The sequence below is a fragment of the Larus michahellis genome, chromosome Z, assembly GCF_964199755.1.
Source record: "Larus michahellis chromosome Z, bLarMic1.1, whole genome shotgun sequence".
Lineage (NCBI taxonomy): Eukaryota > Metazoa > Chordata > Aves > Charadriiformes > Laridae > Larus > Larus michahellis.
The window spans coordinates 10,468,274-10,495,930 of record NC_133930.1 but is presented as its reverse complement, the minus strand read 5'-3'; the positions used below and the strand labels follow the sequence as shown (position 1 = coordinate 10,495,930).

The following is a 27,657-nucleotide window of genomic DNA, read 5'->3' as shown; positions in this document are numbered from 1 at the left end:
TTGCAGCAGTAGAGTGAAACAGTGTGGGGCTGCTGCAGCTTTGGGACACGCTGGTGTGCCAGAGCAGGCTGGCAATGCACCGAGGTGCCACAGAACACGCAGGGCATCACAGGCAGGGTGATGACGTGCTTTAGTGTAGGGACAGAGCAATGCAACATGATGTAACCACGCAGTAAGCAGTGCCAAGAGGAGCTGTGCTGAGCCCCGGTACCTCACCCAGCCCTACGTAGGGGTTACAGCTCTGCAGGGCACCCTGGAGAGAAAAGAGCTGGGCTACACATGGTGATGTCACATATGGCGGCACTGGGAACGGCAATGTCATTGCGGGTCTGGTGTCCCACCGATGACACCATGGCACCCGCTCAGAGCAAGAGCTGAGGGCAGCAAAGACAGAACGGGGCCACACAGCGACGTTCCCTCGTGTGAACTGCCACCTCCCGCTGCACGAGGCACTGCAGTGACGCCAGCCGGGGGAAGGTCTGACGTCACGGCGCCGGTGTTGACGTCACCACGGCGCTGTCACACAGGAGCGCGGCGCTGCCCTGCTACGACGCCCCGCTCGGGACAGGCCCTTACCTGCCGGTGCCTGTCGCCCGCCTTGGGCGGCATGGCAGCTGCCGCTGAGACTCCCTGCCACCGGCCGCTCCTCCCGACCGCCCGGCCGGAAGTTGACAGCGGCAACCATAGCAACACGCCGGAAGCGGCGCGCAGCCAATCCGGACGCAGAACGCCGTCGGCCCTGTCTATTCCAACACTCCCCCCCTTCCCCCACCCGCCGCCAGGTGCCCCCGCTCCCCCCGGGGGAGGGAATGGTACGTCCCAACGGCGGCGGGGCGGGGGCCGCGGGGAGCCGAGCATCCGGGCACCGAGATAAATGACAGGGGTCCCGCCCGTTCATGAATATGCAATTAAGGGGCGGGGCGGCGGCTGCCGGACCCGGAAGCGGCGCGGCTGAGTCACCTCGGCGGCGAGCGGTGGCGGCGATGAGGCAGCAGTCGCGGCGGGCGGCAGCGTCCTTCGGCGCCTGAGGAGCCTCCCTGCGTCCGCCCTCCCTCCCTCCTTCCTTCCTTCCCTCTCCGCTGCGCCCCGGCCCCGGCCCCAGCCCCAGCCCCGCCGCCACCATGATGGAGGAGATAGACCGGTTCCAGGTGCCCGCCGTGCGCGCAGAGATGCAGCCGCTGGTGAGGGGCGGGCGGGGCCGCGCTGTCCCCGGGAGCCGCCGCCTCACCGGGGATCCGGGGGCGGAGCGGGGACGGATGTCGGGGCTGAGGGGGCGGCGGTGGCGGTGCTGAGGTGGGGCCCGTGCGCTGCCACCGTTATGTAACGGCCGTTCCCCTCAGCGCCGCCGCCATACCCGTCGGGCCCGGGGCCGTGCCTGGCGGCGGCTGCTGTGTCATCTCGGGGCGCCCGTGGTCACGGCTGCCCGCCCGGCCCTTCCGTCCTTCCCCCCCTCCTCCGGCATTTCCCCGGGCGCCGTCCGTAGCCGCGGCAGAAGCCGCCCGCCGGGAGGGCGGGGACGGGCGGCGGCGGCTCCGCTCCGGCCTCGGTGGAAACCTTCGGCCCGGAGCATCCCGGCCGGGCTGGCGCGTAGGGCGGGTATTTCCCGCCTCCTGGGCCGGTGGGTACCGGCACCGGCCACGGGGAGTGCCCCGGGGAGGGGGCGGCGGGCGGCGGTGGAACCGGGGAAGGACCAGCAGCCAGAGCAGCTGGACGCCTGAGGGCTGATGGGGGCTTTTAGTTGACTTTTACAAAATACGTGAGATCTAGAGGAAGAATTAGGCGGCGTGTGTGCGCAGCCCAATGTGGGAGCTGCGGGGAGCGGTGCTCCCCAGGGACGGGATGGGTGTGAAATGCCTGTGGTGTGGAGATGCAGCATCATCTTCTCCGTGGCTGGTTTTATAGCCATCGCACAGCTGCTGTTGGATGCTCATCGTGTGAAAAGTGCAGGTGTTTTGCCAAGAAACATTGCTGTCAAGTTAGTTTTGCAGACATAAAATCCTTTACATAAAAACAAAAAAGGCAATTTGTGAGGGTTTGATTTCCCCTTCTTCATGCCAGGGCATGTGTTTTTCATATCAGGATGTTTTTTTCACTTCATAGACACAATTATACTCAATTAATGAGCTCTGAAGAGGTTGACATAATGGTTACACTACTACATGGGACCCTGGGGAATCTTTGCAGAGGAGGAAGTATACTGGCTCGTGGGACTTTGCGGCTGCATAAATGGGCAGGTAGAGTGGGCCCTGGCTTTTGGTAGCTCCTGAAATGACACTTAGGAAGGAAGGCTGGCTGGCTGGCAGCCATGGGAGACACTAGATCATCACCAAGTAGTCCAGGACTTCTTATGAGCATGTAGTTGCTTTGCATTGATGCGACAGCCTTGTTTGTGTATGTGTGTGGGCTGCAGAACACTTGAATGTGTTTGTCCATTTCTGTTTCCCATCTGGGAAAGGTTCCTTTGTGTGTTCCTCTCCCCTTACTTCTGTCTGCCTCACTCTCAGCTCGAAGGCATGTTATGTGTAACCTGGGACCTGTTGAAATACAATTCACCTTGGCATTAAAGGCAAAGCTGGATAATGATCTGACTCACTCAAGATGTTGATTCCCTTTGGCACCTGGAGTAAGCAAATTCCATCTCAGCACCTGATTGTGTGAGATGGGGATATGAAATGTTTGGAGAGGTGTAAAGAACTTTAATGAAAAACTTACACAGGTCCTTTTGTCAGCAGGTGAGAATTCGTTATTGGCAGGTTCATGTTAGCGCTGAAGATACTGCTGAGATTTCCAGTGTACCAAACTGTACATTATTTAGAGTTGATGTACCAATCCATGGTTTCTTGTTGCAGCTAGTGTTTGTGAAAAGTTGAGAACACAATAATTGTCTTGTGAACAGAAGGATTCTCTGTGAAGGTCTACAAACTCAAATTACCCCTCAGTAGCAAGAAAACCACTGTTCTTATGGTGGGAGTGTTGACAAATTGTTAAAATATTTTTAGCTTGTTTTTTGTGGTGGTTTGTTTCTTTTACTTCTAACCTTTGTGGTGCAGATGAAAACTGCCCACACAAGCTGATGCAGACTTGTTGCATCCACTACTTGTGTGTGTTTTTTATCAGGCAGAGGCAACAGATGTACAAGGCTGGCCCTCTTTATCCATGTTGTTGAGGGCAGTGGGTGTAATAGAGAGATTAGCAAATTTGGAAAAGCTGATGGCAGACAAAAAATACTCCTGAGTATTTTCTAGAAACCCTACAATAATAGTGGAGTCGAGCTGGCACATGCATGCACATTTGCATGGACATGGAGTGAGTAGAACCCGAAAACGTGTGTGGTCCAACCCTGCTGTCTCACGATAGGATGGTACATTGTGCAGCAGCGATAGTATGCTTAGGAAGCTGGTTTCCTCCCCTTCTTCAGCAGCCAAGAATTAGGAAATTTTCACAAAGGGCTTCAACACTTGCATTAAAAGAATATTCTGAATGTGTGCTTCAGTTGATTTTTAATGAGTGGAGCTCATGTGTATGTAAAGGGCTGTTGCTGTGTGACTGGGTGTGTAGGATTCTTCCACGTGCCTGGAAATGCTGGCATTGGGCTCAGAAGTGAGACAGAAGAAGTGTGGCACAACATTTCCAGTGGCTTCCTCTCCTTTGTAGCTCCTGGTCTGTGTCTTGCCAGTAGGGACTGTATGCTTGCGAGAACCCTTGCAGTTCAGAAGCCAGCTGGGTTTTATCATATTAATTTGCTTCGGTAACACAGTTCTGTGCGATACTGCTGTTTGTTATTATTGTTATGTTACAGTTATTATTTGTCCCTTCTGCCTCCTTCCCATCCTATATTTTAAAGTACAGAATAATCTTAGCAAGTCAGGACCTCTTGTTTCTTCTTCCTAGTATAAAAGCTTTCAGTTCCACGTGATCTCAGGGAGAGATGAGACTGGCAGTCTTTTCCACATCCAGGGGGCTGAGGTACACATTTAGACATTCGTTTTCCAGGCGGGACCTAAGAGTCATTGTGAAATGCCACTGAAGCTATAAAACAAAAATATGTCCTGAAACATGATCCCCTGCTGAAAGCAAATAGAGAAGGCCCCTTGCTTGATTTGAAGCGCATACACTATATGAAGTGTTTTTTCATCCTGGCTGGCAGGTATCCTAGGAGAGCACTGTTCCCTCTGAGTCTGGTCACTACCTGGCAATGTGAGAAGGGTCCTGAAGTGAGGTTTGTGAAGCTAGGCTTTGCTCTAAATCCTTAAAAACTTTGGGTTGTTGACCAGCATGCACTCTTTTGAATGTCTTGTTCATTGGCGTAGATGAAGTGTCAGCTTTTGATGTCTTTATGCTGAACTCCAGGATAATCGCCAGTGATCTGCCTAGAAACCATCTAACAGACAGGCCTGCTGATCTGCTAATGTTCAAAATTAACAGATAGGTACGGCTATTAAATGCTTAAGGGAATCTGCTCTTAGAAAGTAGTCTGAAGCCTTTCTGAGCCCCTCAGCCTCCAAACCTGCCACTGATACTGGCATTATTGATCAGCTGTCTGTCAGGGGTGATAGTATGCTGGTGTCTGGTGTCCACTGAGTATACATCCTGACAATAACCAGTGTTGTATTTACTGAGTAAGGACAGAGAACCTGACACATTCATGTCTTTTTGTGAAAGTAACTTCTTTACAGATCAAATGTGTCTGGTGGGGGAACCTCCTCCCTTTGAGAGCCTTGTCCAGCCAAGGGCTGTGTTGGCGTCTCTTTGCAAGGCTAAGGGCAGCACCTAGCTAGTATAGACTGGAGCTGTGTGAAGTACTGCTTGATCTGACAAAGCCTACTGGGATCTCTGGTTGCTGCAAGTTTCTCTCTGCTAGTAACAAATCAGATAGGTCTTGTGTTGCAGAGCCAAGAAACATTTGATCTACAGGCTGCACGTTGGCCAGCTCTGTCATATGTCACCTCCTACCCTTTGTATCGGATGCAGTGATATGAAGTTAAGAAGGTGGACAATAATTTCCTCTTCTCTCCAGCTTGTTTGGATAAGCATTGCAGAGTCAAGCAAGTTGTCTTGACTCTACCTGACCTCTGCAAATGTGTTATTAGAACTGCTGTGTACTAACTCAGATTCAAACAAAGGTTCAGTGCAGGACTTAACGAGAGTGAGTTGCTGCAGGCAGATGGACAGGATGGCATACAGACCCTGGTTAAACATTGTCAGGTTGTAGGATGGGATGAGACCCAGTGTTTCATACCTTTGTGAGACACATTATGCTGCATATTTTGGTATTGTAGCACAATTCTGTACATACTCATCATGGAAGGGCAGAAAGGCTAGTAACTGGCACTGGGTCACACTCACATGGTGCCTTTCCATGAAAATGAGATGGACTGTTCTGATCCACATTTCCTGTCTTGGATACTGGTGGTTCTTGGCTTTCATCTCAAAAATGCCAACCTCTTATAATTAATATGGTGCCCAGTGACAGGACAAGAGGTAATGGGTACAAACTTGAACATAGGAAGCTCCATCTCAACATGAGGAGGAACTTCTTTACTCTGAGGGTGGTAGAGCCCTGGCACAGGCTGCCCAGAGAGGTGGTGGCATCTCCGTCTCTGGAGACATTCAAAACCCGCCAGGACGCGTTCCTGTGCAACCTGCTCTGGGTGATCCTGCTCTGGCAGGGGGTTGGACTAGATGATCTCTAGAGGTCGCTTCCAACCCCTGCCATTCTGTGATTCTGTAATATAAACTAATTTACAAGGGGTTCTGTTTACTCATAATGATTAGTATTATGTCTTCCTTATCAACATGATGCAAGCTCAACTGTGGAAACTCTGTTCTGCTTGGTTTCTATTTGATCTCCAACCTCCAGCTCAGCTTGACGCGATCCCTCTGCGCTCAGAAAATGGGCTGTCTTTGTTAGCTGCTGAGTAGCAGGTTAGTTTTGGATAAAATCAATTCCCAGCATTGCAAAGATGCATGGTGTGATGAGGCCTGCAATCCATTATTTCTGGGACACTTGTACTTGTTAGGTGGCTATATTGGCTGATGATGTCGGTATTTGGTGTGTTAACTTCCAGCTAGGCAATTTTTCCCAGTCTCTTGTTGATGGTGCATTGTTGTGGTGACTGGAGTTTGTTTGTTTTCTCACTTTTTCGTCAGGATGGTTTCCTAAAATAATTCTCATTACAGAGGCAGATATTAAAGGGAGAGAGAGATGAGGGGACACTTGCACAGTGAGAATACTGCAGAGAAAAAGAATTAAAATACTCTTCGAAATGGGAATGGGAGAGCCTGTAATTATATGTGGACCCATCTTTTCTTCAGGACTGGAGCCTCATACACGGTCTCCCTGGGATTTATAAGTCTGTGTTTTGTGTTGTTAGCTAAACTCTTGTAAAATCCTTAGTATTTTTGTTAAAATGAAACGTACTGAGCACAATACTGTGGCGTTGTATCTTGAATTCTGCTGGTACATTAAACCCTCCTGAGCCTGTGTTTCTAGCATACAGAAACATTGGCTGACATATGATGGCAAACTGACAGATGACAGTGTTGGATCACACGTTGCTCCCATCCACTGATGAAGGCAGTTTCTGTTCTTAGCATAAAAATGGAAGTAGAGTAAAAGTGCTCTTGCCCACATGGCAGTACAACTTTTCCTAAGAAAAAGCACCTGTCAAAATGCAACAGTTTCAGAGGAGCTTTGACACAGACTCCTAAGACTTTGGCCTGCTTTTTGAAAGCAGCAGCTGGAATGCAGTATTTCAGTTCCTAGTTCTTGGCATGTGTGAAAAATGGGCGCTCTTTCCAGAGAAATTGGGCTGATGGTTCTTATATCTTGTTCTGAAGCATTGTGGCCAGGCTGGTTCCTTGCAGATGTTTGCCAGGCTGTGGGACCTCAGGTGGTAGCTCTAGTTGTGATGATGACAGCCAGGCTAAGGATTTTGCTTAGCCACATCCTATAGTGATGCTGTTTGCTTTTTAGCTGACATGCCAAATCTACGCTGGTCCTGGAGGTGAAAAACTTCGAAGATACAGTTCAAAGAAACTTTGAAGATACAGAAGATGCTGCATTTTTATACAGCTTTTTTTTTTTTAGCATTAGAAGAGAAAAACAGAAAATAAAAAATTAGACTATCTACTGGATACTTAGTTTTTAAAAAAATGAACTATAATTTTAGTCAGCGGACAACATGAGTGCTAAGCATGCTTATAAAATCTGCATTCTTTATTTTTGGGAAATACTGACTATCTCTTCCAAGGAAAGTTGTGCTTTTCATTAAGATGTATTTGTTTTGTCTGATGCATTCCTAAAGTGGGGAAAAAACTAAAAGTAGAAAAACAAAAGTAACAAAGAAGCAAAAAGAAAGGTTATACCTGTAGGGCTTAGAAATAGTATGTTAATGTAACATTAGATCCCTAGTGCAGATACACAAGAAACTCATCTTTCTATAAGGAAAAAGCTTCTAAAATGAAAATGTCATCTCTATGTATATTCATTGTAATGTAGCCCAGGGGTTATTCAGCTATATGTTTTGTAAATGCTTACAGGACATGAGATTTGTAACATAGCAGTATTATGGGTTCTGAAATAGAACTATTTCAAGTAGTGCTGCTTTTAAGTTATACAGTCTATTTTGATATGTTGCAGTGTCATCTATAGCAGTAGTCTAAAGATTACCTCCCTGAACTCTTCAGTTCATTGGGGTTCTGTCCTGTCCCCTACCTGTCCTGTATCAGACCTTTGATGCAGAGGTACAGGAGCATTTTTATTACCACCCCAGGCCAGGTTGAAATCCTGTCAGTGATCCAACACAGGCTCCCAAATGGCTGTGGTAAGGGATGCGGCTGCTGTAGCTAGAGGATGACCTGTCAGGACACATGAGCATGTTATGTCTGGCACCATCTCTGGAGGCACACTTCTCTTCTCTGTACAAGCTCTGGCTATGGTTGTTCTGTCAGTCATGTTTGGAAATCTCTTCTGGAGTGAAGAAAGGTGTTTTTAAAAGGGGCACTGAATTCTGTGAAGAATTAAACCTGCGGTCTCCTCTTGGGATTCTTCTGTAACTCTCAAGAGTTCGTTATCTGTAGTATCTACTCAGACACCAATTCCTGCTACTGATACAGCCATGTACTCTCTCTGCTGGTAGGTAGTGGCAGATCTTTAAAGAGTCTGACAAGATGTGCAAAATGGCAAAGTGAGAGAGGAGAACAACTCATGCCTTTAATTCCAGAAGCCTTCCTTCAAGGAAAGCCCTCAGCTTACCAATGGGGCTGCAGGGTGTATGTGGTCTCTCCAGAGTTATATATTCCTTTCTGTGAAATCGAAGACTGACCTTGGTAAGAATAGAGGAAGAGACTCCATCACTGGTTTGATCTGTGGGGCAGGGCATTTAGAGTGGAGCTGGCTAACGGCAGGACTGAGAGTTTCTCATGAAGGTGTGCCTGTTTTTTCCAGACATTTTAAGACGTTGGCTGGAGTAGCTGTCTTCTGGCTACTGTGCAGATCAATTATCTGTCACTTTCCACAGACAGTCTGTAGAAATGTGTCTATGCTTTCCCCTCACACTCATGCATGCCATGCATCTTCGGTGAAGTCTTGTGCCATTTTGAATACAAGGTCCCTCTAAGGTTATTCTGTATCTGTCACTATAAAACTGACATCGTAATGATGCAGCCACTTGCAACTAGTAAATCCGTAAGTTCGAGCTTGAACCCTGTGTAGTCTCCTTGGCTGTTATTCTTTCTGAGGTTTAAAGACTCACCTTTAAACCTCAGAAGCAATGGATGAGTGTCCATTTTGTAGTATACAATAGAAAGCAAGCATTTGCTTCAGTGGTTTGACCCTGAGGATAGTGAATTGGAGTGAATGAAATTATAGGTGGAAATTTTCTTCATTTTGAAGAGTAGCTGCTAGGGAATCTGCTCAGCTTTTGGACACATCCATCACTAATATGCAGGATAGCAAGGTTTATCACTTCGGGAAACTTCTTTGCAAAGATGTGCTCTCTTAAATACATGCGGATGATACTGCCTGCATCCCAGCCACTTTTACTGGGTCTCCATTAGGAGTGGCTGTTGTGATTTTCTAACAGTGGCTACCATATTATTATAATGTAAATAATATTATAATATTAAATAAATCTTAGTTGTGGGCTGAGAAAAAATTATTATTTTCAGTAGTAAAGGTGAAGGTAGCACATGCTGCTTTTGTTGAGAAGAGCGTTGGCTCTCTAACAATGGGTAAGAACTTAATCCCTATACAGAAGGGAAAAGGGAGAGTATTATTCTGTCTTAAAAAGCTATTCCAGCTGTACTGGCACACTGTCTGGTGGAAATGCAGCCTCTGCCTGTGAACAAGTTATTTCGCTAGAATGTCTTTAAATTCTTTCTGAGCTTAGTAAGTTCTACAACATAGCTGTGGCTTTATTACAGCTGTTGACAAGTTGTCTGCCTGGAGTTAGTGGAGAAAACATTTCAACAAAACTGTAGCACAGGTCAGGCTATCAAATAACTAGCCACCAAGTAACTCCTGTAACCCAGGAGCATCTGCCTGCTATAGCACAGTGTTCATACTCTACGTGCAGCACTCAAGCAGGTAGCACTAACCTCGTCAACCATTTGCAGTCTCTTCCCCCACGTGCTTCTCAAAGCTTGATTCAGAATAGACTGCGTTAGAGCAATTCTGTCGAGCTCATGTTTCTGTTGGTGTCCAGGACCATCAGACACGAATCGGTCCTCCTTGGGCATGGCACAGTGTCTTGCCTCATGTTTGTCTGACACATTTTTTCTCAGTTTCTTTTCAGTGTCCTTCCTGAACTAAGATCCATTAATATGAGCAGCTGACCTTTTGGGCTCTGCAGCATTCAGTCTAATAAATCCTGTAGACAGTCTCTTTTCCTAAGCCAAGCACAGCAGTGGTATGCTAATGATCATAATTTCTCTCTGTCTTGTGTGTTTTACTGATTGCATGGGAATGTAGGATAGTGATTTAGTACAGCCATATTCAAATAAACTGTTTACTTAGGTTATGTCTTGTTTCAGGCTTTTGTTTGTATGTGGCCCCAGGTGAAAACAAAGCTTGGTTCCTTCCTCAATGTCAGAGGTGCTTATGCTGATCTAATTATTGTTTCCTCCTGTACCTCCAGTAAATTTGTGATGTGGTGGTGTCTGTTCGCTAAATTTGCCACAGGCATTGGAAAAGCTTTTGAGCTGGGATGAGATAGCCTGCTTTGGTGGTGGCCTTTCCTGCATCTTGTTTTCAAACAGATCTCTACAGTTGGCCAGTAGATCTCTTTTGCTGGTGGACCAAGTATCTTTAACTTCCTTGAATGCAATTATTTTTCTGTCTTCATCAGTTCTTCATTTCACTCCTATGCACAGTTGTCTAAGGTAACTTGAGGTTTTTTTGTGTGTTTATGTGCACCTCTGTGATGCTGTTCTCAGACTTAAGGTTCTGTGGCTTTCCTTTTTCCCTCAAAGTGAGAAAGTACTGCAGTCCTTGAAGAAGAGCACACTGACAGTGTATTGCAGTAGTTAAAAGGACTTGTTGGTTAGACTCCTGTTTATAAAATTGGAAGAGATTCATTTATGCTTACCTAAGCTCTTTTGTTAGTATTGCTTAAATCATGCCCCTGGAAAGTGAACTGTGTTGTTTTGACTCTGGCTGATATGCCAGCATGACAGCAGACTAATGATAGGACAAGGGAAGCAGATGACACTTCCCATGTTTTGAGCCAAGCTAGTTCTAGGAAAGCAACTTCTTAGAGCACGTTGGAGCATGCGGGTCTAGTATCTGTTAGAGATGAGGAGGTAAGGGGATTCAAATACACGGTTGCTCAGCCTCACAGTTCTGCTGAATTGCTCAGTGAGTTCCTAACTGAAATGATTATTGCTATCTTGCTCCGCAGTGGTGCGAGACGTTCTTTAAGGTCACCATATCTTTTAAAAAAAAAAATAAAAAATAAAAAAATCTGTCACTGAGAGAGGTACCAGAGTCCAGTAAACCCAGTCTGATCCACAAAATGTTCTTTATATTGATAGGCTGCAAACAAACAAAATGCACAGGAACCATGGTGGTGATGCTCATTTATTAAAAAAATTATTGAATTCTGTATGAGTACAGCAATTCTGTAAGTCAGATCCTAATGTTTGTGGTTAGAAATCTTAGAGTGTAAAGGCTTTTGCCTGCAGTGGTTAATGCAGTAGAGGAATGTGCTTACTATTTTAATACTCATGGTGCTTATCCTCATTGGTAGTGACTTGATTGTGGGGCTTAACTTTTAATCTGAAACTTGTTTTGTGGTCAGTTGTTGCGAGTAGCTTGAGGTATATTAAAAGACAAATTTCAAAACTTCTGAAGTCTGCAGAACCTGAACATCCAAGCAGCTCTCTGAGCAGACTGACCTCAGAAATGGGAGAGGGAGGGAGAGAGGTCTGCATTGCATGGGTTGTGTGTTGTTAATTGAAAAGAAAAAACAAATAGGAGTGTTCCTGGCCAGAGATGGCATTGTAAAGCTTTTGTCTGTCAGGATCTTGTGACTAACGCTTCTAAAAACAATACGCTTCTCTGTATGAAAGCATGACTTTCTTCCCAACCACATGCACGTGATGCAAATGGAAAATACGTTGCCTCTGATGGCCAGAGCAGACCCTCCAGTTGAACTCCACATAGACATTCTGCAGGCACTGTTTTGTCAGTTGAGGCATGGAAAGAGGAGATTGCACTGATGGAACAAAACTAATGAAGGTTCACGCTTCCAGACTTGTCTTCCAGACAGACTCTGTATAGCTGAGTCTCAGGTGTACAGAGAAATGTGCAGTGCTCCTGTGTCTGTACAGGGACCAGCTCTATCGGTGTAGCCTCCCCTCTCCAGCAGCACTTCCAGTCTCTGCTTCTGTGGGACAGCTTTGTTCCAGTGGCAAAATAGACTTAGTGTGAGTACAGCCTGCATCATCAAAATGCTGTGGTATCTTTTTAGTTGTAGCATTGAACCCTAATGATTGCAAATGTGGATTTAGTTTGAAAGCACAAGGAAACACACAGTACCTGAACGTTGGTTCTCATAGCTCCTGGCTGTGGAATACATGTGGAGTAAGAGAAAGCCAAGCACAATATCCCTTGAGACAGGGCTTTCACATGTTCCATATGATGTGGAAGCAGCAGAAAAAGCTTTTTTTCTAAGCTTAGGATTCTTAAACTTCAAAGAATCTTGCATCAAAATTGTGGTGTAGTCCAAGGAAAGTTTAACTGTTCCTCTTTCCCCCTACCAACCTTTTTCCAGTCTGTGGGTCTGTCTAGACCTCTAATCTTAATTTCTCTTTATGTAAGAAAAGAAGTTGTGAATAGCAGTCCTGAGAATAATTATAGGAACAGCATGTTCACAGGCTTTGAAGATGGAGGTCACCTAGCCCACTGGAGCATGTAAAAACTTCACTTCCCATTGGGTTGTTGGCAGTTGATAAGCCTAGGAGAAACTGCTAGCTAGTGATTCCATTTCTGTAAATATGTGTGTGTCAAAAGTTGGATTTAGATTCCAGTTTTGATCACTGTGCTAGGATTAAGGGGAACGGGTATGGTAAAGGAGTTAGAGTCCCAGCTTTTCTTGAAAATGTATTGTGATGCATCTGAGGTTTAACTGTCAGGAATTGCCACTTGAGGATGTTAATGCAAAGCCTAAAGATATAGTCTAGAATTCTGCAAAGCAGTAGTGATTCCTCTGCTGCTCTGATGGAGTAAGAAGTTGTGCTGCTCCTTGTCTTCATGTGTTCCAGCAGAGCCAAACCGTTCGGTGGATGTACTTTAGATAGTGTATCACAAAAGCACTTCTTTATGAGAAGAATTTCTTGTACCCCTTGTGAAAATTAGGGCAAAGTGGTTGTGAAAATAACTGAGATGATCCATGCTATGCATGTCAGAATTATTATAAAGAGATTATCTAGCTATGGGAGAATGTTTCATTTGGATTATGTAGCTACATAGAATTTATAATCCGTGCTTTCTGCAGAAAAAAGTTTCCTTGTGCTGTAGCGGGACATGTCAGATACGAGCTTAAGACAGAGACCAACCCCACAAAGAAATCTTGTCCCATGAGGTTAGCTGGTAGCGCACATTACATCTAGAGGTGCCTCTGCATTGACTTTCAGAGATGTGAAGTTTGCAGTGCTTGCTGCTCAGTTTATGGCCATAGGCTGCGTTTGATTTGACAAATGGAGATGCATGAACTAGCTGCGCATTTAACCTCTTCTCAGTGACTGGGACCCTGGTTGTTGTTCACTCTGGGTATGAGATGGAGAAAGTGTATGTGTGTGTGTGTCTCTGTGTGTTGCCAAGACACCATCTCTCTCTTCAATTCTCATCCGGAAACTAGTAGTCCATGATAGAGATTCTAATAGTGACAAAGTTTTCTCTTGCATGTCCAAATGATTAGCCCTTGAAGCATTCTTTACTACTATGTGCCTATATAGCAGTGCTGATTGGAGGAGGTGGTGGTTAATATCCTAGCACCTGGCTGGAGAGGCACAAGGTGCTTTTACTGGCATAAGAGATATGTGTTTGATGCTGTGTTATTTAATTTCCTCATCTGTTTTATGATTCTGTGATTCTGTGTTATGAACAAGAAATTTTACTCCTTCTTAGTAAACCATGTCAGTTTGACAGTGGCTCTGATGCTGAATGATCATTGATAATTCTGTAAAAAGTAGAAAAATTCAATGTTAAGTCTTCAGACTTCTCAATCTCTAGTCCACGTCTGGCTGTGAGGTTATTTCTAGTGTTGCAGATTCACTTGATTGCACAAGGTCCTGACAGCTCTTGCAAGTCTTAATTGATTTGAGGATCAAACACTTCATTTTTGGTTTCTGACTTGTATTTTGTAGAAGATTAGTCAGAATTATAGAAACATGTTGTGAGCTTTTCTTAATAGATACATGGGAACTCAAAACCAAGTCCTGATGCATTTTTCTTGACTCCTCTTTTCCAGGACACGTGATTTCTGGTTTTTTGAAAGATTTTCAAATGGCTGGTGAAGTCTGGCTTGCTATATTAATTAATAAATGGGAGAAAGCTAAATGTATTTACCACAGGTATCCTCCATTGGTATGGCAGTTGGTAGATACTGCGGAAGAACCTGCCGGGAGACTTTGCATAAATTCAAAACTCATTAACATCACAGGGAATTACCGGCAGTTGGTTGCAATGGTGATAACGTTTTCATGCTGACACATAGAGAGCCAGGAGGCATGGTTGAGGCAGGCCCATTAAATACCACTCCAAGCTTGACCTTCTGAAGTGTATTAGACCCTTGCTGTGATTTTATTCCCTTGATATTGGAAACTTGTTCTTTTGGTTTAGTGTGGCTGAAGAACTTGCTCTTAGTAGTCTGAAGCTGTACTTCAGTCTGTGATCTTAATTGATAAACATGACAAATCCTTTAATTTTTCAAGGTTGAAGTCAGTTGATGCTTTTTTATTATGCAAAGGTAGAAGTGCTCTTTCTTGGTCCTTACTAGAGCATGGGACTTAATTCTGTTGATTGCAAATGATGATAAAAAAACCCCTTCAGCTTAACCGGTAAATCATATCAAATTTAATGGGGATCACTTCCAAATTAGTATTTTGGTAGTAGTCCTCATTCTGCCTTTTGTTTGGAATAACTACCACAATGTGTCTAAATAGGAGTTTTAGATGGACATACGCCTGCTCTTCAAAGACAGGACTGCTTCCCTGGCAGGTTGTGGTGCTACGCATCCTCTATTGCAGTGCATGGTGAATGCTGTTTTGGATCTGTCACTGTCATCAGAATCCTCTTGAACTTCAAAATAGTGTTATGTGTGTGGAAATACTATCCTTTATTCAAACAGTCTGCCCATAGCAGTGTCAATTGCCATTTTGTATTGCTGGGTCAGGTTTTTCAAAAGCTAGCTATTGTCTTTCTCTCAGTTTCCAGGTGAGTTTTGCTCTATTTGTCAGCGTGACCTTTGGCTAATACCTCAAGTACCTGCCAAGAGCCAAAGTCTATTGTAAGCAAACTCTGTCTGAACTCGAGTTTCACTCTGGATCAACTGGTGCAAGCAGTGCTTGGATGGTGAGCATGTACAGCACTCTAAACCATAGCTACTTGGTTAGTTTTTGGTAAAGTCCTGCAAATGTGTGCTCCAGCCTGTGGTCACTTTCAGCGCTAGCATGATGATGTGCAGTCCCCTTCACAGGGCAAGAAGCACCCAACAGACAGCACTAAGATGGGTTAAGAATTACTTATAGTAAGGATTCAGATTAAGCCTCTCCTAAATGGTGTCAACAGATCAAGTTAGAGACCTCTTAAAGGCTAGAGCAACCAGGTGGATGTCTTCTGAAGTTATTTTAAAACTACTTACTCTTGTATTGCAGAAACATTTTTTAAAAAAACGAAAATATAAAATCTTAAAAAGAGGATTTTTTGCTGTATTTTACCAGTTTATTTAGCGGTTCTGTCTGAATTTGTCCTGTTTCTACCTGCTAGTATTTACAGGTGTCTTGGTAATTCCTCTATAGTAGGGTGGGGAAAGGGCTTATAAAATACTGGGGTTTATTAAAAATTGTTTTCCTGCTTGCTGAAGTGTAGTAAGTGTTTCTGTAAATCTGGCCGCCTTTCAATTTGGCACAGCACCTGAAAAACTATCAACCAAGTCCAGTGAATGTTTCAGCCTAATTAATGTTTTGTGACTTGAGTTGCTGCTCTGAAGCTCACCTGGGTTTGTACAAGGAAAGGGCAAAAACTTTATTTAGGACAGAGGGGTGTGCTGAGCAATGAGTGTACATCAGAAGGCTCTAAATTGAATGCAAATGTGTCTTCTGGGATGGAAGGGTTGATCCCTGAGATCTCAGCACCAGTGATGGGGAAGAGAGAGAATAACATCTTAAGGAGCTGTTAGCACGTAGTGTGCCTCCAGGTCAGAGGATGCCTTGGTGTTGCTCTACTCTGCTGCAGGTGTTGAGCTGTCTTCAGACCTGTTTGAAATACAACATGGTTTTCAGTTGCACAAAGCTAGTGGACTCTTCATTGAGCTTGCATGTACCCACAGTGTACAGAAGATCTATATCAGTGTTTTTATATACCTTAAAAAAACCCAAACCAAACAAAAGCAAAAACTTCAAGCTGTATAAAAGGGCTACATGCTTGAGGACATCATACCTCTGAGGCGGTAAGTGAGAAACATTTTACTTGTTACTGATATTGATCTCTGCCCTGTCTTGCATCAGTAAGTTATGCTCTGTGAAAAGCTTAAAAAATTGAGTAACAAGAGAGACCATCAGGGTGACTGATGCCTCAGGGTTAGGACAGCTGTTAGACATATCGCTTAAAAAGACAAAAAAGAACCCTATAAACCTACAAGTGGCCGATTTTTTTCAGGGTTGTAAGTAAGATGGTATGAGCACAGTGGGACTGGGGCAAGGGAGTGCTGCAGGCAAAGGTGAGGAGCTGAAAGGAGGTGTAAGGCAAGAGTGGGTTGGAAGGAGGATGCAGGTAGGCCTATTAAAGCCCTCCTCCTGGAAGAAGGCTGCTGCAGCAGTAAGTGGTGAGTGTAGTATGAGGCAAGGCAGAGGGCTTAACATCTTTGAATCTGTAATACACCAAGTCCTAAGTCCTGTTTTTCAGCCTTTAAAAAGAGATGTTAAAAAGTGATGCACCATCAGTGTTGTTATGCTGATGCACCTCTTTGAAACACACTAGTGGACATAAATCAATTACTTTAGCTGCTATTTCAGCCATACTGTCTTAAAGGAGCAAATTAGTATCGCCAGGCATAGTTACTTTCAGTAATGGCAATTGGACGCCTTTTGAAAATGGACAAGCTTGTAGCTTTGAGATCTGAGTGGGGAGTACTGTTTAAATATAACAACTCTGTATACCACCTTCTCTTACTGAAACGGAGGAAAGGAAATGGCAGCTTAGGTTTATTCCACAGGAGCTCTGTAGAAATCATGGATCAAAATCAGATTTATTTTGAAATTGAGTGCTGTGGTTCTTACCAGACTGCTATGATAGTGTCAATAGTAGCCTTATCTTGTCATAGTTCTAGGCTCAGATACAATTGCATGTCAGAAGTAGGCAGAGTCTGTATGCAAATAAAACATGGTAGAGTTGGAGGCTGGAAACTGCAACACCTCCTGGGGATCTAATCAAATTTGGTGAACTCTGTGGGAAAGTATCTGTGCATATGCAAGGTAACTGTGCCAGTCTCTTAGATACTTGCCATTGCAGGGGACTTCCTACCAGTGGTACGGAGTTGTGTTTGTGAACTGTCGAAGCTAGTTTGCTCTGCTGTTGTGAGCCATCATGTGTCATTGCTTTCAACAACTGTCCTAGCTTTGGTATCATTTAATGTTATTCCAAAGAACCTCGTTGCTTTTATCACTTCATTTTATTATTTTTTTTTAATAGAGAGATCTCCTCTCTGGTGTTGATACAATTCTACCACTAGCTATCGTGATTTACTGTTAATGAAAGTTTTTCTTTCAACTTCTGTCTCTGATGTCCTCCCCTCCTGCCCCTGAAGGCAAATTGAGAAATAAGAAATAGAGGAAAAACCTTTACCTTTTGTTTTTGTTCCAAACCTCAGTTTGTAGGTTTATGGGATGAGCTGCATCTTTCCTTGAAATCTGTGTTTTTACTAGATTGATATGAAAGAGTGATTGAGATTCTTACAGCCGCCAGTGGAGACCAATTTAATCTTAACATGTTGCTTTGGGTTGTTGAAGCCCAGTAACTTCTCCTGGTAGGAAGGTTCCTGTGATTAGTTCTACTTGAGATGCCGAATGTGATTCTAGTTGGTTTTTCAGTCTCAGGTACTAGGTGCTGGCTTTAGTACTGCACCAAGCTTTCTTTGGCTACTAGGTGTTTCCCTTCCAGCAGTAACTGTACTGGGTGAAATATTAGAACTTTAAGTGTCAATGCAAATATCTAAAAGAAATGGTTGCATGACATTTCTCTAATAAAACAGAAAGGGTTTCATAGTACATTGGCTAGCAATAATAGTGCGCACACTTTTCACTTTAAGAAAAACCAAGTTTTATCCTTCCAGTACAACGGCCAGTCTTCAATAACTGTCTTGAATGTTATAGCCAGAGATGAGTTTGTGTCCATACATTGCCAGGAAATGTCAGAGGACACTGACCAGCCCCAGTGTTGGGCTGTGCCTCATGCTGCATATTGAGTGACTCTTGTGCTAAAGCTTTTGAAAACAGATTCATGATGCTGGGTTAAAAGTTGCTGGTAAAGCAACTAGCAGGGGTTCTTTCTGATCTCCAGAGGAGCTGCTCTTTGAAGTCCGTATCTCTTTCTCATAGCTCAGAGAAAGGTTTCTACAGATTTAGCAATGTTTGTGGTGCTGGGTCAGGACTTTCCTCACTGGAACTCAACGGCAGGGTAGGCTTCACTGCGCTGAATACCCTTGAATGCAAAGGCCAGGTAGTAGCAAGAAGAAAAGCCAGTATTCTCTAGAGTGTTTTCTTAAAAAGCTTTTTGCTGGCTTTTATAGAACACACCAGTGGCTTAATGTGACACATCCTATTTTTAATACAAACAGTTCTCTTCTGGAATCCTAATGTTATCTAGAAAATGGGCAAGAGAAATAGCAGCTTTCAGAGCTTGGTATTTAGATTGGAGAAATTAAGCTGCATTACAGGGTCCAGTGAACAGGAATATGGACTGTCTCATGGTAGCTTTCTTACAGGCTTGCCATCTGGCTAATCATCTAGCGGATGGGGGGAGGTGTATGTGGCGGTTCCTTTGCTACCTGCAGGCCTCTGACAAGTTTGGGTAAGCTGGAGTACTTCAGGGCTTGCAGGGTAAAGCCTTTCTGTAAACGGTTGTTTTGCAGTTCTGGCATAGCAGGTACGCATTTAGCTGTAAAAAGAAATTAAGGTTGTGGACTACTCCAAAAGCACATGTATAGGACTTGGGATGTAGGCAGTGTGTGTCTGATCTGTGGCAACCAGCTAAAACTATCATACCTGCTCGTGTCAACTGCTATACCCGCTTTGTGGGCGTTGCTGTTTGCAGCTGGCAAATTGTTTCCACCTTCTGGCCTTACCCTGGGGAAAGCTTCTTCCCTGGTTAAGGTAAAAATTGCACCCAAGCTCCATCCACTGTGGTTTGCTGAAGGGAGGCGTTTTAAAAACAAAGCAAAACCTTTCTTCTCTCTTCCAAATTGTTTGAATCTATGCTATCTCTGAACTTGTCTGCTAAAAAACTATTGACAAAGGGATGAATCTGGAGAACTGATGGTGGGGGGTTTCAATTCTGTCCCAAAATGTGTAGAAGGTGGGTAAGAGTCACAGAAACCTCCACTGAGCACATTTTTGGCTCATCGGGAAGAGACTTTTTGCCCAAACTTCCAAGAAAGACGTTCATGGTCCATTTGAGGTGATGTGCTCCATTATTGTGAAAACTCATCTTGTTGATATATTGCAAAAGCCCAGCTGTAGCCCTCTTTGGTGGCACTCTGGGCTTCTGTGGGCCCTTCTGTCTCTCAAAAGAGCTACAGTTAAGAAACTAGATAGCGGCTCCTGCTTTCCAGAGAAAGAAGTGGCAGACAGTAGAAACCTCAAATTTAAAGTCTCTTCTTTAGTAGAAATGATTGTTCTTCGTAAGGTTTAAATTTTCTCTATGCAGTGTTGATTAAAAACATGGTAATTTTGTGGTGCTGTACCACTGAATCTTTAACTATTCTCATAAATAACCAGGTCTGGGTGTTAGAAAAACAGCTCTTGAACCAGATAGTTGTACTTAAATTCATCTTTGTGTCAAGACAAAACATCTGATTGGATGTACACTCCATTAGTATTGATTAAAATTGCAGTCTGAGTTAAGTAGAGTCTGGCAATAGTGCCCTTTTGTTGCTATAGGCAACCAATACATTGTAAATTTACTGAGTATTAGATCTATATTCAATGTTTCCATGGTCTTTCTGCTAGAAACAAGGTTTCTTCCAATAGATGAAGCAAGCTCTGACAGCCCTGTGAGTATACAGAAGCAATGCTAACAAGATCAGGGATTTAGATGTCTGTTCTCAATTGATTATTTTTTAAATGTCTTTCCACTGTGGAATAGGTTTTCTGTTCAGGTCTGTCTTTCCTCTGCCTCCTGGGTGGTCAGGGGCAAACATATTGGAACCACACAATGCTCACAGTGTATTTAAAGTTAAAAAAATGAATTTTGAGTTTACACTCCAGCAATGCCTCCAAGATTCTGTCAGGTCTACCTGTGGAGGTACTGGCCACCTTCCTAACAAACTGACAAGGTAGGTGAGAGTGAAACAAGAGTAAATGAATAGGCTGGTCACAACAACTTTCCTTTGAAGCTAAGCAGATCATGGTTGTCCTGGAAGCAGTGGGAATTCTCCAATGAAAACAACCCAAAGAAAAATTAATCCGATACTGGCAATGAAACAGTATAGGGAACTTTACGGCTCAGTGCTAGACACTAGTGTTCCACAGGTGATCTCTAATGTGATATTTCGGCATTGATTTTTGTCTTCATACCTTCTGGTTGTTCTCACTGAAGTCAGATGCTAGTCAGCAGCCATCATAGGCTAGAAACATCCTTTTGAGGCATGAGTGTGACATCCACATCCCCTGTTCTTGCTGAATAGCCACCACTCCTTGTTTCTACAGACAGGACGTTACAAGCTGCCTTAATACAGCACCTACAATTCCAAAATATAGACAAGAAGTATATGAGTGTGCCTTTACAAGAAATAAAAAATATTTATTTTTCTCTTACAACTTCCTGATTTGTTTGTTTTTCTTTCAGCTAACTGACGTGGGATGTAACTATATCTTTCATTATGAGCCATGTATTGTTTTCTTCTAACGGGTTTCTTAAGGCCCTTTCGTGGAAGGAACCTACTGTCCTGTGTGGGATAGGATGTTATATAGGCATTGCTTCGCTTCACGGTGGTGGTGGCTGTTACAACCAGGTGGGAAAATGAATGGGTATTCCATACTGTCCTCCATTTCTAGGAACATCTGAGGGTGCGTCTGTGCTGTAACCACGTCAAAAACTACAGCATAGTGTAGAGATGCCTTAATGTTAAACTAAGCGTCTCTGTCCAGGCATCCCAGCACAGAGCCCTGCAGGACTGCAAGGTCTGTCCCAAAAGGCAGGTAATTTAACCTTCAGTGAGCTTTGTGCTTTTATGATGAAAATATACCTCAGGTAGCTTGCTTAAAGCTAAGTGGAGTTGTCTTTCAGCTGCACTGCAGTAACTTAGATAGTAGCAAGTCCCTCAGAGCACTGAATTTGTTTTTAGCTACGTGGAAGAGATTTGCCTCTAAGCTATGCAGGAGTGCATGCCAGTCATGCAGAGGTTGTATTGCCTCTTGGTTACGTGTCTTCACTTACTAACATATTCGAGCTGCTTCCAGAGAGGTTACACTTGTGGAGAGAGATTATGGAGGGAGATTTTTTTTTTTATGTTCACTTATTTGACTTTAGTTTTATGGGTCCTAAAGGATGTGGTTTTGTGGAAAACTGGGCAGGAGTGGCAGTGTGGAAAGCTGGGCACAAGTGTCTTAGCTTAAAAAATAGGGAAGAAAACTTGGTTTCTCTTAACAGTTACTTGCCGAACTAAACTGTAATTAAATTTCCAAGCAACCTCTAAGCACTACAGGATATTGCATGGAGTTGCATATCTTTCCGGTTTGTGCAAGGCAGTGATTACTGATAGCAGTCTCTAAAGCTTTTGCAGAGTAACAGGAGATTGCCAGCAATGCTGCCATGTTCCCTTGTAAAAAACTGTCTGGAGCGTGTTTTGGGAGGAGGATTTTTGGCATCCTGCAGCTGTTGGAAAATTGTTTCAGAACAGGGCAAGCTCTGTGGATCCTCTGGGATCTGTTCTATTCTTGCTTGAAAGAATTTTACTCAGTAAACTTTCAAATCGTTTTGGTGACTTCTGTAGGTAACTCCTATGCTGCCATGGTGCACTAGGCTCCGGAGGCAACTGGAAACCAGTGGAAGACCTCCACAATGCTCTTCTGAGAGCCTTCAGAAAAAGGTTTTAAATTACCTGTATGCCTTGACTATACCTGTAAAATAAGTAAATGAATGAGTGGGCAAACCAAGACTTATGTGAAGATTCCTCCACATGCTTTTGGAGGGCTATGTTTAAAGGAGCAACTACACAGGACTTTTTGTCCTAGGTATTTGTTTCAGGACAGTCACATCAAATACAGTAAATGTGTGAGATAAAATAGAAGCTTCTGCCATACCTTTGCTGGGCAGTGTCTTGTATGGAAAAAAACCTGTTGTAAAAAGTTGGTGCCAATTGATTGTAGTATTGCTGTGCCTTGGTTCTGACTTTGAGCTGCTATGCAGGGTTTTGTCTCTCGAGGGCAAGTCGCCCCAAAGGACTGAACTTGGGATGTTATTTCCTGGCCAGTCTAAGGCACTCAGCTCCATGATGTAGCGCTCTTGTTCACGTATAATTAATCCATACAGTTGTGCTCAGCAGAGATTTGAGGCTTTCCTGCGCAAGGAGTTGTTTTGTTTGAGACTTTTTTTCTTGATTAAGATGCCAGTATTTTGCATTACATACTTCTACAAATCAGCTAGTTTAAAAGATATCACTAAACATGCCTTTCTCAAGCAATCTTCCTTGCTGCCAGTCCTCCCACTGCTGTCCTCACACATTACTTCAGATTTTTGTGGGGTCAGATCCTACTTTAAATCCTGGGGCACAGCCAAGTGTGTTGGTGTGCAAGTGCAGGTTTGTGTCCTTGGTGTGAGAGCCACCGAGCTTTGCGTGCGCCTGCAACAGATTGCAGATGAAGCAGCTGAGGAAACATGGCTTGCAGTTTCCCAGCCGAGGTTTGTAAGAGTTTTTTGTGTGACAAGGTGTAGCTGTTGGCAAGGGGTGACAGCAGGCACCAGCACACAGGTCATGGGACCACCTGAGATGTGACACAGGCTGTCACATCTATGACAAGTGGTAGCAAAGCAGAGGACAAGAGCCCCTGGAGAACTTCAAAGTGACAACCCATCCATCAGCCACACACACAGAAGAGGGAGCCACAGACTTGTTGGGTTTTCACTGGGATGTGATTTCTGCCATGAAAGCAGCAATTAAGCTGTAATTAGGCAGCAATAGGTTGATGAAGAAATACCAGAGTGTGGTGACCTCTAACAAGGCTTCTGGTGCGAAGGCACAGCCCTTGAAAGTCAAGTCTTTTCCAAGGTCAGAATTTCTGAAACCGTGGTAGACACAAACCTGCCACCAAAACCTGGTGGGACAGAGGGAGCTTTTTCAGGGAATGTTAAGCTGGTATATGCATTGGGGGTGCATTTTAGTTCTGGCTGATGACGGCTGTGGTTCTCTCAGCACCAGCATCTTTTTCTAAACAAATCAGCATAAATTTACCTCCCTTTTCAGAATTTGCAGGAGGAGAAGCCTCTTTCTTCTGCTAGACCCCTGTTTTTCTTTCCTGTCCCTGTAAAGTGGGTTGCACAGCCAAGGCCAGCCCCTTCACAGTACAGATACCAGAATCAACATGTCAGAAACGAAAAGCAGTTGCAGCATTAAAAATACCTTTATGTTTGAGCAACACCCAGCTTTTTTGGCCACCCTATTTTAAATGTCACTTTGAGAAATTCTTTTCAATACATTCATGGGAAGATAAGTCACTCAGTTAATCACTTAAGGCATTAGCGATTCTGCTTTTGGGGTACCTTCTTAATTTGCGGTGCATTTCTCAACACCTGGTCATCAGCAGAACAGAATTCAAAAATGGAGGTGGTTGTTTTTCCTACAAATACTCAAGGCTTCACATTGTTGGTTTTTTTTTTCACTTCTTTGAATAAACAGTACTTATTTCTGCTGCTGGAAGAGATGAGCATCTGGTTAGGTATGTATGCGTGTCCTGTTCCAATCTGAACAAGACACATTTCTGCACCCTGGAGACAAATAGCGAGGCTTCAGAGGTGTCTGGTTAGTTGTCAGAGTGTTCTCTGACACTCTTCAACTTTCCTTCTTTCAAGCATGCACTTATAGAGGTTCTGTGTGAAAGAGACAGTTAAGCAGAGATACACTTTTATATCCAAGTTTAAAGACAGTTTCAGGGAATATTACTGCAGAAGTAGGGAATGTAGTGGTTACTACACACACTTTTAAAGAGGAAGGTGATAGAGGGAAATGCTTGGGGGTGTAGCGGAAGGGAAATTACGAAGAGACATGCAGAGGCTCTGCTTTGCTGGAGAAATTTGGATTATGATTTTATTGCTCATTGTTGCAATCTCAACCAAGTGAAGTCTGTCGGGTGGTAACACGTAGTCATATGGAACTTGACAGGCTTTTCACTGGCTAAGGTAATTGAATTTCATTTTAAATATGTAATCAGTTATTTTAAGGATTCAAGACAAAGATTTATTTCAGAATCAACCTGCGTGAAAGAAACTTGCTACTGTATAAATGAAACATTCAGAAGAACACATAAAATCAACACTTCACAGTCAAACTAGCAAACTGGAAAAGTCACTATCTGAACACTTGGTACCTAGGTTTGGTATGCAAAGCCTCAGCTTCTTTGGTAATTGTCTCTTCAGGGGTATGAGAGAGATTTTCAGGTTATTAAGCAGAACTAGCTGAATAATAATTTCACAGTTGAGAAATCAATTGAGACTTGGTAAAGGGAAGAAAGCTTACTTTTCCTCAAACTGTGAAAGAAGTCTGAGGCAGAGACCTGTTTGTTCTGAAATCTTGTTGGACCTGTGGTCAGAAATTTCACCAATTTTCCAACACATTGATTCAAAATGCGCATTTATAATCTTACATGTGCAGTGCTTTTAAGACTTTTCATTGCTTTTTAAAAGTTGGATTTCTGCACTTGACCTTCAATTTGCATTCAAATATAGTTTCAGCAGAACAGTAGGAATCTGGGGGGAGGGAAATCAGATTAATATATCATGACACCAAAGACAGGATAAACATAATGATGGGTGCTTACTTTTGTATGCAGACTGTTACCAGTAGCAAAAATAGTAACTATGATGTAAGACTAGATTTAGTGGCAAATTGAAAGTTAACCTTGTCTGAAAAATTAAGAGAGACCACTCATCAGAGTAAAAACTAATACATAAATGGGAAGTTAGTCAATGACTTAAATTTATGTTCCATGCTCACTGATTTTATTTTTAAGTCACTGATATTAACAACGGGTAAAAATCACTTAAACTTATCCTGCTATCTTTACCTTGCAATTCAAGGCAATGAAAACAACCAGCGCTGCAAAGGATAGGCTGCCAGGAGCAAAGATGTGTTTTCCCTTGCCAGTTCTACGTACCAGGTCATTCTAACCTGGTGAAGCCCTGTGCCTTCATGCTCTTCTGATCGGTACAGCACAGCCAGGTCTCCACTCTGATGTTCTGTAAAAGTTTATGCAGCCTTGTTTCAACATGTTCTGTTCGTTAAGTTTCTGTTGTTCTCATTAATAAACATTTATTTGCACTACTTGCTGTTGCCTAAAGCTTATTGCTGGAGATTCAGCTGTATAATACAGTTGGGTTTTCTCTCGCCATAGAATAATGTCTTTTCATGAAATCACTGCATAAAGAAGAATGAACTTTCCTCCTAGAAATAGCTGCCCATGGGCTAACAATCATTGTATTATACAGTGTCTTCAGCTTTGGTCCTAATCTTAAGGTATAAAGTTCATCAGTCCTGGCTTATCGCAGTGCTGGGATGATTGGCTGGATTTTCTGGGCAGTCTGGGGCCTGAAAATCCTTGTGTTAGCATCACCGTAGACAAAATACAGTGCGCTTTGTGCAACTGGAGGGAAAGGGCCACAGTTGTGCATAGGGCAGGCATGTTCTTCCAAGAAGCCTCCCACCTCTCTCTGACTCTTAGTGAGTCAACAAATTTTTACCACCAATATTTCTATGATTTAAAGGCTAGTTTACTGGAGGAAGTTGTTGGGTTTTGTTCTCTGTAAGACTGAAAAACTTTGAAGTGGGTAGGGTACAGAGCAAATAAGGAAAAGAACTGGGCATAAGGAGACGGAACTCTAAACTAGAAAGGATGACGTTGGCTTCGCAAAGCTTCAGCCTAAGAGTGCTCCTGACTTGTGATGGTGTTATTCTTCCACATTTGCTGGTTAGGTTAGCTCTCCTGCCTTGGCAGGAGGATACTTTTTTTTATAAGAACAGCTCAGTCCAGAACTGGATGATCACATAAGATCATCATGCTGCTTCATTCATCATCACTTGTGGTGGAAATGGTGCAGGCCAAATCATGCAGTCTCTGACACAACAATTACCCATTTGGCAGAATATGGCTGTGAGTCCTTAAAAGCATTCAACAGTTCACAAGGGAAGGGATCCTGCCACAGGGTTACATTGCATGCTGCTCACCAGGAAAATGTTCCTAGAGAACTAAATGGTGTATGTTTGATCTGGGCCATTGAGATTTGCTAACTTTGAATTCTGCAGTGATATTTTTAGAGTTGGTTTCCAAATGTGGAGCCATGCTTTAATTTCTATGCAGAACCAGATTACCAAGTAGGCTGACCCTTATAAATGCTTGAATGGGTTTGGAAGAAGCACATCTGTGTCTAATGAGTCTAATTAGAAATTAAAAACTCGTATTTTTATAGCTTTGGGCTAATAGAAAAGGACTTTAATACAGGGGCTGTATCTTGATGGATGCATGATGGGGGTGGGGAGAGGGGGAAAGAGCGGTGACCCTAGGAAACCTCTCACTAATTTCTTCCAGTTTTTGAAGCATGTGCAGAAAAGCCAACTATGTTTCAATCTTTAAATATTGTTCATATTTCTAGGGGTAAATGCTATTGTGCATTTCATCATTTTGATTAAAATGTAGGTGAATGCCCAGAATGCCATTGATTTGCCCCACTTCTTAGCTCTGGTAAGTGGTGCTTAGAAGCACCTCTGTGGCACGGAGGAAAATGGCGGCATATTTTCAGCAACACATGGAAACATGAAGGCGTGTCATGAGATGATTACTGAAGTGCAGAGCCTGCCTCCATAATGTAGTTTGGTTGCAGAAGGATAGCAGGCTTATGCATCAGTGAGTCTGTCTATTTTCCCCTGACGTGTTTTCGTTGGCTGATACAAACCAATTTTAAAGCTCTTTTCCAAAGATAATTAGGATGCCATATTTCAGGTTCACTGAAAAACAGTAGTAGGGTAGAAAAGACCCAAACAAGTGCCATGCTTTTGGAAGGACGGACAGAATTCAGGCAGGATGGGATCACAGAATCACAGAATGGCAGGGGTTGGAAGGGACATTTGGAGATCATCTGGTCCAACCCCCTGCCAGAGCAGATTCAACTAGAGCAGTCTGGACAGGAACGCATCCGGATGGGTTTTGAGTATCTCCAGAGGAGGAGACTCCACAGCGTCTCTGGGCAGCCTGTTACAGTTCTCTGTCACTCTTGAAGTAAAGAAGCTTTTCCTTATGTTGAGATGGAATTTCCTGTGTTCCAGCTTCTGCCTGGGATCTGCATGGCAGCTGCCTGCAAGCCGGGCCATGCGCTCCTGGCTCTCGCCGGGTCCAAGTGATGCTTTCTGCTTCCTGACAGTGCTGATCTAGGAGGGATATTGCCACAAGCTGGGGAGAGGATGGTTAAAGAGCAAAATAAACAAATCTTTGTGCAACCAGGATTCATTAGTT

The 27,657-nt window shown here is 43.7% G+C and overlaps 2 protein-coding genes across 6 annotated transcripts in view; one reads left to right on the top strand and one right to left on the bottom strand.

Annotated features, from left to right (window-relative positions):
• Positions 1 to 653, bottom strand: part of DNAI1 (dynein axonemal intermediate chain 1) — a 161,139-nt gene extending 160,486 nt beyond the window's left edge. Inside the window, exon 1 of the mRNA XM_074570570.1 lies at positions 577 to 653. Within this exon, the coding sequence (XP_074426671.1) occupies positions 577 to 609 (33 nt within the window). The 5' untranslated portion in view covers positions 610 to 653. The remainder of the gene's footprint in view (positions 1 to 576) is intronic.
• Positions 654 to 836: 183 nt separating this feature from the next.
• The window catches only part of FAM219A (family with sequence similarity 219 member A), a 95,161-nt gene continuing 68,340 nt past the window's right edge, over positions 837 to 27,657 (top strand). For 2 of the 5 annotated variants that reach the window (XM_074569770.1, XM_074569769.1), the window contains exon 1: positions 918 to 1,148. In XM_074569770.1, the coding sequence (XP_074425871.1) occupies positions 1,122 to 1,148 (27 nt within the window). In that variant the 5' untranslated portion in view covers positions 918 to 1,121. Of the gene's footprint in view, positions 1,182 to 27,657 lie in introns of all 5 variants that reach the window. The other 3 variants (XM_074569767.1, XM_074569768.1, XM_074569766.1) reach the window with 3 other exon arrangements.